At 46.3% G+C, this 11892-nt stretch overlaps 1 protein-coding gene across 3 annotated transcripts in view; it reads left to right on the top strand.

Annotated features, from left to right (window-relative positions):
- The window catches only part of arap2 (ArfGAP with RhoGAP domain, ankyrin repeat and PH domain 2), a 267094-nt gene extending 255647 nt beyond the window's left edge, over positions 1 to 11447 (top strand). For all 3 annotated transcript variants that reach the window (XM_064940778.1, XM_064940777.1, XM_064940779.1), the window contains exons 32-33: positions 6119 to 6265; positions 7804 to 11447. In XM_064940778.1, coding sequence (XP_064796850.1) covers positions 6119 to 6265; positions 7804 to 8166 — 510 coding nt within the window. In that variant the 3' untranslated portion in view covers positions 8167 to 11447. The remainder of the gene's footprint in view (positions 1 to 6118; positions 6266 to 7803) is intronic.
- Positions 11448 to 11892: the final 445 nt, after the last annotated feature.

The raw sequence follows: 11892 nt of genomic DNA, 5'->3' as shown, positions 1-11892 counted from the left end.
GCCCAGGACTGTGAGAGGTGAGCCGTCCTCAGGAAAGGAGCTTATCAAGGCATCAAGCTCATTGATGAACTCTCCGAGGGAACCTGGAGGGCGATAAATGATAAGGATGTTAAGCTTGAAACGGCTGGTAACTGTGACAGCATGGAATTCAAAGGAGGCGATAGACAGATGGGTAAGGGGAGAAAGAGAGAATGACCACTTGGGAGAGATGAGGATCCCGGTGCCACCACCCCGCTGACCAGAAGCTCTCGGGGTGTGCGAGAACACGTGGGTGGACGAAGAGAGAGCAGTAGGAGTAGCAGTGTTGTCTGTGGTGATCCATGTTTCCGTCAGTGCCAAGAAGTCGAGGGACTGGAGGAGGCATAGGCTGAGATGAACTCTGCCTTGTTGGCCGCAGATCGGCAGTTCCAGAGGCTACCGGAGACCTGGAACTCCACGTGGGTCGTGCGCGCTGGGACCACCAGATTAGGGTGGCCGCGGCCACGCGGTGTGGAGCGTTTGTATGGTCTGTGCAGAGAGGAGAGAACAGGGATAGATAGACACATAGTTGACAGGCTACAGAAGAGGCTACGCTAATGCAAAGGAGATTGGAATGACAAGTGGACTACACTTATCGAATGTTCAGAACGTTAAGCTTACGTAGCAAGAATCTTATTGACTAAAATGATTGAAATGATACAGTACTGCTGGAGTAGGCTAGCTGGCAGTGGCTACGTTGTTGACACTACACTAATCAAGTCGTTCCGTCGAGTGTAATAGTTTCTACAGTGCTGCTATTCGGGGCTAGCTGGCTAGCTAGCAGTGTTGATTACGTAACGTTACGTTAAAAGAACGACAATAGCTGGCTAGCTAACCTAGAAAATCGCTCCAGACTACACAATTGTCTTAAGATACAAAGACGGCTATGTAGCTAGCTAGCTACGATCAAACAAATCAAACCGTTGTACTGTAATGAAGTGAAATGAAAATGTGATACTACCTGTGGAGCGAGGCGGAATGTTGACCGGGTTGTTGAAGTTCAATTCGGAAGACGTTGGCTAACTGTTGGCTAGCTAGCTAGCAGTGACTCCTACGTTAAGGACGACAAATAGCTGGCTAGCTAACCTCGGTAAATTAAGATAATCACTCTAAGTCTACACACTCTAAACTACACAATTACCTTGGATACGAAGACAGCAAAGACAACTATGTAGCTAGCTAACACTACACTAATCGAGTCGTTGAGTGTAATAGTTTCTACAGTGCTAGTGGACGTTAGCTAGCTGCTGTGCTAGTGGACGTTAGCTAGCTGCTGGGCAGAAAGCCGTGTAGACTACGTTAGGACGACGAAATACGATAATTACGCAATTATCTTTGATACAAAGATGGCTATGTAGCTAGCTAAGAAGAAATTGCTAAGATTAGACAAATCAAACCGTTGTACTATAATAAAATGTAATGAAAAGTTATACTACCTGCGGACCGAAGTGTAGATGCGACCGCTCGCTCCAACCCGGAACCGGAAACGATACAGAGAATATGAATTGGCTGATTATCTCTACTCTGTCAGAGATACGAAGCAGAGACAGATCCTTACCAAGTACAGGCTGAGTGACCACCGATTGGCAATAGAAACCGGCAGACATAAAAAGACATGGCTACCCAAAGAGGAGCGTGTATGTGGTCACTGCATAACAGGGGAGGTAGAGACAGAGATGCACTTTCTCCTTTACTGTGATAAATATTCCTCACAAAGAGATTCATTATTCACAGAAATTACTAAACATATTCCAAATTTTTACAAATTGAACCCAGAGGAAAAACTAAGAATACTCATGGGCGAAGGAGCAATGGCTCCTCTTGCAGCCAAATATGTATTTTCCTGCCATAGCCTGAGGGACACTGAATAATAACATCTGCATAGTAAGCAGTAACTTAATTGTTATTGCTATTATTGTTATTACTGTAATTATTATTATTTTTGTATTTAATTTTGTATTATTATTTACTACACTTTTATATTTTATATTTGCTATCATTTAGAATTTTTGGCAATATTGACACAATGTTTTTCATGCCAATAAAGCAGCTTGAATTTGAATTTGAGAGACAGCGAGAGAGAGAACGAGAGAGAGACAGCGAGAGAGACAGCGAGAGAGAGACAGAGAGAGAGAGAGAAAGGGAGGGAGAGAGACAGCGAGAGAGAGACAGCGAGAGAGAGAGGGAGAGAGAGGGGGAGGGAGAGAGAGAGAGAGACAGTGAGAGAGAGACAGCGAGAGAGAGAGAGAGACAGAGAGACAGAGAGAGAGAGTGAGAGAGAGAGACAGCGAGAGAGACAGCGAGAGAGAGACAGAGAGAGAGAGAGAAAGGGAGGGAGAGAGACAGCGAGAGAGAGACAGCGAGAGAGAGAGGGAGAGAGAGAGGGAGGGAGAGAGAGAGAGACAGCGAGAGAGAGAGAGAGACAGAGAGTGAGAGCGAGAGAGAGAGAGCGAGAGACAGACAGCAAGAGCGACAGTGAGAGAGAGACAGAGAATGAGAGAGAGAGAGGGAGGGAGAGAGACAGCGAGAGAGAGAGAGCGAGAGAGAGAGAGAGACGGCGAGAGAGAGAGAGGGAGAGAGAGAGAGAGGGAGGGAGAGAGAGAGACAGCGAGAGAGAGACAGCGAGAGAGAGTGAGAGCGAGAGAGAGAGCGAGAGAGAGACAGCGAGAGCGAGAGCGACAGTGTTAGAGAGACAGAGAATGAGAGAGAGAGAGGGAGGTAGAGAGACAGCGAGAGAGAGAGCGAGAGAGAGAGAGAGAGACAGCGAGAGAGAGAGAGCGAGAGAGAGACAGCGAGAGAGAGACAGAGAGAGAGAGAGAGAGGGGAAGGGAGAGAGACAGCGAGAGAGAGAGAGAGAGAGAGGGAGAGAGAGAGAGAGAGACAGAGAGAGACAGCAAGAGAGACAGAGAGAGAGAGCGTGAAGGAGAGAGAGAGAGAGAGAGACAGCGAGAGAGCGAGAGAGACAGCGAGAGAGAGAGAGACAGCGAGAGAGAGAGACAGCGAGAGAGAGAGCGAGAGAGAGACAGCGAGAGAGACAGCGAGAGATAGACAGAGCGAGAGAGAGAAAGGGAGGGAGAGAGACAGCAAGAGAGAGACAGCGAGAGAGAGAGGGAGAGAGGGAGGGAGAGAGAGAGAGACAGCGAGAGAGAGAGACAGCGAGAGAGAGAGAGAGAGACAGAGAGTGAGAGCGAGAGAGAGCGAGAGAGAGACAGCAAGAGCGACAGTGAGAGAGAGACAGAGAATGAGAGAGAGAGAGGGAGGGAGAGAGACAGCGAGAGAGAGAGAGCGAGAGAGAGAGAGAGACAGCGAGAGAGAGAGAAAGAGGGAGAGAGAGAGAGAGAGACAGAGAGAGACAGAGAGAGACAGCAAGAGAGACAGCGAGAGAGAGAGAGCGAGAGAGAGAGACAGCAAGAAAAAGAGAGAGAGAGTGAGACAGTGAGAGAGAGACAGAGAGAGAGAAAGAGAGACGGAGAGAGAGATAGAGAGAGGGAGGGAGAGAGAGAGAGAGACAGCGAGAGAGAGAGAGAGACAGCGAGAGAGAGAGAGCGAGAGAGAGAGACAGCAAGAAAAAGAGAGAGAGAGTGAGACAGTGAGAGAGAGACAGAGAGAGAGAAAGAGAGACAGAGAGAGAGATAGAGAGAGGGAGGGAGAGAGAGATAGAGACAGCGAGAGAGAGAGAGAGAGAGAGACAGCGAGAGAGAGAGAGACAGCGAGAGAGAGAGAAAGCGAGAGAGAGACAGCGAGAGAGACAGCGAGAGAGAGACAGAGAGAGAGAGAGAAAGGGAGGGAGAGAGACAGCGAGAGAGAGACAGCGAGAGAGAGAGACAGCGAGAGAGAGAGGGAGGGAGAGAGAGAGAGACAGCGAGAGAGAGAGAGAGAGAGACAGAGAGTGAGAGCGAGAGAGAGAGAGCGAGAGAGAGACAGCAAGAGCGACAGCGAGAGAGAGACAGAGAATGAGAGAGAGAGAGGGAGGGAGAGAGACAGCGAGAGAGAGAGAGCGAGAGAGAGAGAGAGAGAGACGGCGAGAGAGAGAGAGAGAGGGAGAGAGAGAGAGAGGGAGGGAGAGAGAGAGAGACAGCGAGAGAGAGACAGCTAGAGAGAGAGAGAGAGACAGAGAGTGAGAGCGAGAGAGAGAGCGAGAGAGAGACAGCGAGAGCGACAGTGAGAGAGAGACAGAGAATGAGAGAGAGAGAGGGAGGTAGAGAGACAGCAGAGAGAGAGAGCGAGAGAGAGAGAGAGAGAGACAGCGAGAGAGAGAGAGCGAGAGAGAGACAGCGAGAGAGAGACAGAGAGAGAGAGAGAGGAAGGGAGAGAGACAGCGAGAGAGAGAGAGAGAGGGAGAGAGAGAGAGAGAGACAGAGAGAGACAGAGAGAGAGCGAGAGAGACAGCGAGAGAGAGAGAGACAGCGAGAGAGAGAGACAGCGAGAGAGAGAGCGAGAGAGAGACAGCGAGAGAGACAGCGAGAGATAGACAGAGCGAGAGAGAGAAAGGGAGGGAGAGAGACAGCAAGAGAGAGACAGCGAGAGAGAGAGGGAGAGAGAGAGGGAGGGAGAGAGAGACAGCGAGAGAGAGAGACAGCGAGAGAGAGAGAGAGAGAGAGACAGAGAGAGACAGAGAGAGAGAGAGAGAGAGAGAGACAGAGAGAGACAGAGAGAGACAGCAAGAGAGACAGCGAGAGAGAGAGAGAGAGAGTGAGAGAGAGAGACAGCAAGAAAAAGAGAGAGAGAGTGAGACAGTGAGAGAGAGACAGAGAGAGAGAAAGAGAGACAGAGAGAGAGATAGAGAGAGGGAGGGAGAGAGAGAGAGAGACAGCGAGAGAGAGAGAGAGAGAGACAGCGAGAGAGAGAGAAAGCGAGAGAGAGACAGCGAGAGAGACAGCGAGAGAGAGACAGAGAGAGAGAGAGAAAGGGAGGGAGAGAGACAGCGAGAGAGAGACAGCAAGAGAGAGAGAGACAGTGAGAGAGACAGCGAGAGAGGGAGAGAGAGAGAGAGAGACAGAGAGAGACAGAGAGAGACAGTGAGAGAGAGAGAGAGAGAGAGAGAGAGAGAGAGAGAGAGAGAGAGTGAGAGAGAGATATAGCGAGAGAGAGAGAGAGAGAGACAGCGAGAGAGAGAGACAGAGAGAGAGAGAGAGAGACAGCGAGAGAGAGACAGAGAGACAGCGAGAGAGAGAGAGAGAGAGAGTGCGAGAGAGAGACAGCGAGAGAGAGCGACAGAGAGAGAGAGAGAGGGAGGGAGAGACAGCGAGAGAGAGAGAGAAAGAGAGACAGAGAGAGACAGAGAGAGAGGGAGGGAGAGAGAGAGAGAGAGAGAGAGAGAAAGGGAGGGAGCGAGACAGCGAGAGAGAGACAGCGAGAGAGGGAGAGAGAGAGAGAGAGAGAGAGACAGACAGAGAGAGACAGCAAGAGAGAGAGAGAGAGAGAGAGAGAGAGAGAGAGAGAGAGAGAGAGAGAGAGAGAGAGAGAGATGGAATACTTATTCTCACTTTCTTTCCTCTTACCTTTTAGCAGGCATTTGGCTTTTGGAAAGTGTTTCCATAGCAACTGGCAAAAGGAAGTCTAGTTTCTTTTTGTTTTGGGGAGTGGTGGAGAGATACAAAAGGTCCATGCACACTTTCCAGCACAAATTAAATGAGGAGATGAAAAGAGTTCAAGGGGATCTCAGGTCAACCTGTGACCAGGAAGTGGACAAGCGCGGTCAGGATTTTTGTCAGGAACACCAGGTCATCACCCTGCGACTCTCAACTCTCTCAACCGTAACTGGTGGCTCAGTATCGCTGCCTTTAAAAACATACTCAGAGAAAGTTCCAGAGAGACAACGGCAGCAACACTACCTGATATGTTTATAAAGCCAACATTCTCAATAGGTATTGAAGATCATGGACAATTGTTAAATTGTTAGGATTTTTTTTTTAAATCATAAACTGTTGCGCTTTCTCCAACGTCTCCAAGTGGACTCCTACTGAACAAAGAATGTCCATGAATTTGTATTGTCAGAATAATGTCATAGTTTCAAAAATGGTTGCAGAAATTACGTATAAGAAGTGTATCACTATAGACGTAGAACAGTGTATTGACTACTGAGTGTCTGTGTCATCAGCATGGAGGAGACCTCTGGTCAAAGAGCAGAGCTCACAGCAAACCTGCAGTTCATAAAAGCATGTCAGCAGCCCAGCAGAGTCCACAGAACAGAACACAGAACACACAGAACAGAACACAGAACACAGAACACAAAACCAGCAAAAACGTAAGTCTCCATATCATCTCTCCACCATGAATTCAGTCGTACGCATAATTTAGTCAGGAAGTGAATCAAGCCAATACACTTGACTTGGTTGTTGATCACCCATCCTTTAGCTCTAATAATAGTTGTGTAAGCTGAACTCTTACAGATAAGAGCTTATCATATCATGAGACAGTAGATTACTTTATTTACAGTGCCTTCTGAAATTATTCAGACCCCTTGACTTTTTCCACATTTTGTTACGTTACAGCCTTATTCTAAAATGGATTATACAAAACAGGTTTTTGGATACTTTTTGCACATTTATTTGAAATAAAAAACAGAAATAGCTTATTTACATAAGTATTCAGACCCTTTGTTATGAGACTTGAAATTAAGCTCAGGTGCATCCTGTTTCCATTGATCATCCCCAAGAACACAGTGGCCTCCATCATTCTTAAATGGAAGAAGTTTGGAACCTCCAAGACTCTTCCTGGAGCTGGCCTCCCGGCTAAACTGAGAAATCAGGGGAGAAGGGCCTTGTTCAGGGAGGTGACCGTTAACCCGATGGTCACTCTGACAGAGCTCTAGAGTTCCTCTGTTGAGATGAGAGAAGCTTCCAGAAGGAAGACCATCCCTGCACTCCACCAATCAGGCCTTTATGGTGGAGTGTCCAGAAAGAAGCCACTCTTCAGTAAAAGACACATGACAGCCCGCTTGGAGTACCTAAAGGTACCTAAAGACTCTCAGACCACGAGGAACAAGATTCTCTGGTTTGATGAAACCAAGATTGACCTCTTTGGCTTGAATGCCAAGCGTCATGTCTGGAGGAACCCTGAACCATCCCTACAGTGAAGCATGGTGGTGGCATCATCATGCTGTGGGGATGTTTTTCAGCGGCAGGGGCTGGGAGACTAATTAGGATGGAGGCAAAGATGAATGGAGCAAAGTACGGAGAGATCCTTGATTAAAATCTGCTCCAGAGTGCTCAGGACCTCAGACTGGGGCAAATGTTCACCTTCCAACAGGACAACCGAAGCACACAGCCAAGACAACGCAGCAGTGGCTTCTGGACAAGTCTCTGAATGGCCTTGAGTGGCCCAGCCAGAGCCCGGACTTGAACCCGATCTAACATCTCTGGAGAGACCTGAAAATAGCTGTGCAGCAATACTCCCCATCCAACCTGACAGAGTTTGAGCGGATATGTGAGAAGAATGGGAGAAACTCCCCAAATGCAGGTGTGCCAAGCTTGTAGCGTCATACCCAAGAAGACTCAAGGCTGTAATCACTGCCAAAGCTGTTTCAACAAAGTACTGAGTAAAGGGTTTGAATACTTACAGTATGTCAATGTGATATTTCAGTTGTATTACATTTTTTTTGCAACAATTTCTAAAACACAGTTTTATTCTTTGTCATTATGGGGTATGTGTAGATTGATGAGGGTAAACAATATAATATACATGTTATAATAAGGCTGTAACCTAAATAAAATCAAGGGGTCTGAAAACTTTCCGAAGGTATATTCAAGAAATGAACCCTTTCTCTACCTCTCCCTTTCGTAGCCCTCATCCAGAAAGCTGTCCCTGAACATCAGCACACCTCCCAGTGAAGATGAGAAAACAAGGAGTAGCGAATATTGTGGCAGTCTCCAGCACAAAACAGCCATAGTGGCTAATTGCTTGAAGCAGAAGGACCGACTCGTGTCCCCCGGGACTAGTCAGAGAAATGTTTCAGCGGGGGTGATCCAGCCCCAACGATGTCCCTCTCCACACCCAGAGCCCCAAGCCCCTCAGAGTGGCGTCAACAACCCAAACAGGAGGCCCCTTCTGATGGGAGAGGGGGGTCTAATGCCCCCCAACCTCCTCAACGAACTTAACTCTGTGCTGAATAAGACTGGCCGTAGCGCCAAGCAGGAGAAGAGCTGATGGAGAGATAGAGAAGCCCAGAGAAAAGAAAAAGATGAAAATGTAAAGTGAGGCTGAGAAAAAGAGAGTGCAAGAAAGAAAGGGAATGGAAGATGATTAGAATGAAAAACAGAGCGACATGGAGACAGAAAGACTGAGCGAGACAGAAATACTGCAGAGACAGAAAGACTGCGGTGACAGAAATACTGAGCGAGACAGAAAGACTGCGGAGACAGAAAGACTGTGGAGACAGAAAGACTGCGGAGACAGAAATATTGAGCGAGACAGAAATACTGTGGAGACAGAAAGACTGCGGAGACAGAAATACTGAGCGAGACAGAAGGACTGTGGAGACAGAAATACTGAGCGAGACAGAAAGACTGCGGAGACAGAAATACTGAGCGAGACAGAAAGACTGCGGAGACAGAAATACTGAGCGAGACAGAAGGACTGTGGAGACAGAAAGACTGTGGAGAGAGAAAGACTGAGCGAGACAGAAAGACTGCGGAGACAGAAATACTGTGGAGACAGAAAGACTGTGTAGACAGAAAGACTGTGTAGACAGAAAGACTGCGGAGACAGAAAGACTGTGGAGACAGAAAGACTGTGTAGACAGAAAGACTGCGGAGACAGAAAGACTGAGCGAGACAGAAAGACTGTGGAGACAGAAAGACTGTGGAGACAGAAAGACTGCGGAGACAGAAATACTGCGGAGACAGAAATACTGCGGAGACAGAAAGACTGTGTAGACAGAAAGACTGTGGAGACAGAAAGACTGTGTAGACAGAAAGACTGTGTAGACAGAAAGACTGTGTAGACAGAAAGACTGTGGAGACAGAAAGACTGTGGAGACAGAAAGACTGTGGAGACAGTACGACTGAAAAAGACAGAAAGACTGAGCGAGACAGAAAGACTGTGGAGACAGAAAGACTGTGGAGACAGAAAGACTGCGGAGACAGAAATACTGCGGAGACAGAAAGACTGTGGAGACAGAAATACTGCGGAGACAGAAAGACTGTGGAGACAGAAAGACTGTGTAGACAGAAAGACTGCGGAGACAGAAAGACTGCGGAGACAGAAAGACTGAGCGAGACAGAAAGACTGCGGAGACAGAAATACTGCGGAGACAGAAAGACTGTGGAGACAGAAATACTGCGGAGACAGAAAGACTGAGCGAGACAGAAAGACTGAGCGAGACAGAAAGACTGAGCGAGACAGAAAGACTGTGGAGACAGAAAGACTGTGTAGACAGAAAGACTGCGGAGACAGAAAGACTGCGGAGACAGAAAGACTGAGCGAGACAGAAAGACTGAGCGAGACAGAAAGACTGTGGAGACAGAAAGACTGTGTAGACAGAAAGACTGAGCGAGACAGAAAGACTGTGGAGACAGAAAGACTGTGGAGACAGAAAGACTGCGGAGACAGAAATACTGTGGAGACAGAAAGACTGTGGAGACAGAAATACTGCGGAGACAGAAATACTGCAGAGACAGAAAGACTGAGCGAGACAGAAAGACTGTGGAGACAGAAAGACTGAGCGAGACAGAAAGACTGTGGAGACAGAAAGACTGTGGAGACAGTACGACTGAAAAAGACAGAAAGACTGAGCGAGAGTGAAAGAGAGTCAAAGAGAGAAACTTTAAAAAAAAAACGTGAATAAACAAGTTGTCATTCTCTTCAAGAGGGACACTTGGACCGGTTATCCAGGAGGGAAATTAGAGTTTGGAGTGGAAAACCGGTCCAAGTGCTATTGATGGACATATCATGGGAAACTCCAGGCCGAACAACACACTAACACAGTCATTTATAACAGTTCTCAAGCCCGTCCAGATACATTTCTACATTGTTACCTATGCTATACCAAATTAATTATAGTACTATATCTATTCTGTTATTGCATTAAAACATTTATTTCCTGGTGACATACTACATACTACATGCTACATACTACATACTATATGCTACATACTACATACTACATGCTACACGCTACACACTACATACTACATGCTACATACTACATGCTACATACTACATGCTACACGCTACATGCTACATACTACATACTACATGCTACATGCTACATACTACATGCTACACGCTACACACTACATGCTACATACTACATGCTACACGCTACACACTACATGCTACACACTACATACTACATACTACATGCGACATACTACATGCTACATACTACATACTACACGCTACATGCCACATACTACATGCTACATACTACATACTACATACTACATGCCACATACTACATACTACATGCTACATACTACATACTACAAACTACATCCTACATTTTTATATTGTACAGTTGTATAATACAGTGCACATTGTATGTCCTGTTCTTTGACTGTATTTATGTATAAAATACTGTCTCTATATTTTATGCATATTAGGAAATGGGGGACACTGTTAACCCATAGTATTCGATATGTACAGTATATTTAATTACGTAGTATTTCCTTCAGAAACGACTTGATTTCAAGAAATATATATATATACGAATACAGATCAATTCTTATTCAAAGATCTGTTATATCGTTTGAGTGCCAGGGCATATGCTTTTCCCAAATGGGGTTTGAACCCATTCAAAAAAGCCCCCCCCCAAAAAAAAAAAAACAAAACGCCTCCAACTTCTTTTCCTGTCGTTATTTTATTCATAGACCTCATCAAAGGGTTCTTTTTTTTATTGTAGTAAAATGTAAAAATAAACTCTGCGTCTTAAGTCATCCGCTCTCCTTATTGAATAATGTATTTCAGTCTAAAAATGTTTATGCATTGTAGACGATTGTCACCCAGGTTCTCCATAAAAAATTCATCTCAACATTTTATTCTGATTTTTTTTTCTCCCCCCACAACATAACTGCCAATTGTCCTTTTGTTCAACATCTTATTATCTTTTTATTTTAATCATGCGCCGACTGTGACTATATCTCATTAATAACATGCATTTTGTTCTCACAGTGTAAATACCTGTATTTTACTGGGTCTGTGACATTCATTTCATTAAGATATTCATTTCATTATGTGGGCTGAAGTTATCGCCCTATTGTATGACGGTAATTTCATAACACTGGCTTCTCACTGGTTCTGTACAGCGTGATCGTTTTGTAAATGATTTCGTCCTAAATCAAATCAAAGTTAATTGTAGTGTACAGAGTTCAGGGAAATGCTTACTTGCAAGCGCTCCTCTCAAATACACTAGCTGTCTTTGTTATATTCGCAGTTTGTTTTGATTCCAAACCACTTGTATTACACTAAAGCCTCTTTAGCTATCTGTTGTCAATTGTTCCAACCTTGTGGCCTCCTCTATACTCCCAGTACAGCCAGATGTCATTGTTTCAACTCAACAGCACTGAAGTGGAGCTCGGCGATTAGAGACGATTAGCTCCCGGGACTTTGTGACTGTGTCTGTCACCTGCCTCTGTGCACTTCTATGCCTCTGGGCACCTCTGGGCGCTAACCAAAGCCACCGAGGCGCGCACACACACACACACACACACACGCACGCACACATGCACACACACATTATGTAGGAATAGAATAGCACTCCATCCACATCACACGGAAGCTTTCACTGCAGGAAGGTCACCATATGGCAGCAGAGAGTTAAGTGAACGAGGCTAGTGACGCATCATTATGAAACTCCGCTGTGACCTTGCCACTCAAGAAAGGTCGCGTACGGCTGTAATGTTACAGCAGCGATGCTTTGAGCAGAGGTGGAGA

Source organism: Oncorhynchus masou, chromosome 27, assembly GCF_036934945.1.
Source record: "Oncorhynchus masou masou isolate Uvic2021 chromosome 27, UVic_Omas_1.1, whole genome shotgun sequence".
Classification (NCBI taxonomy): Eukaryota; Metazoa; Chordata; class Actinopteri; order Salmoniformes; family Salmonidae; genus Oncorhynchus; species Oncorhynchus masou.
This window is presented reverse-complemented; position numbering and strand designations above follow the sequence as displayed.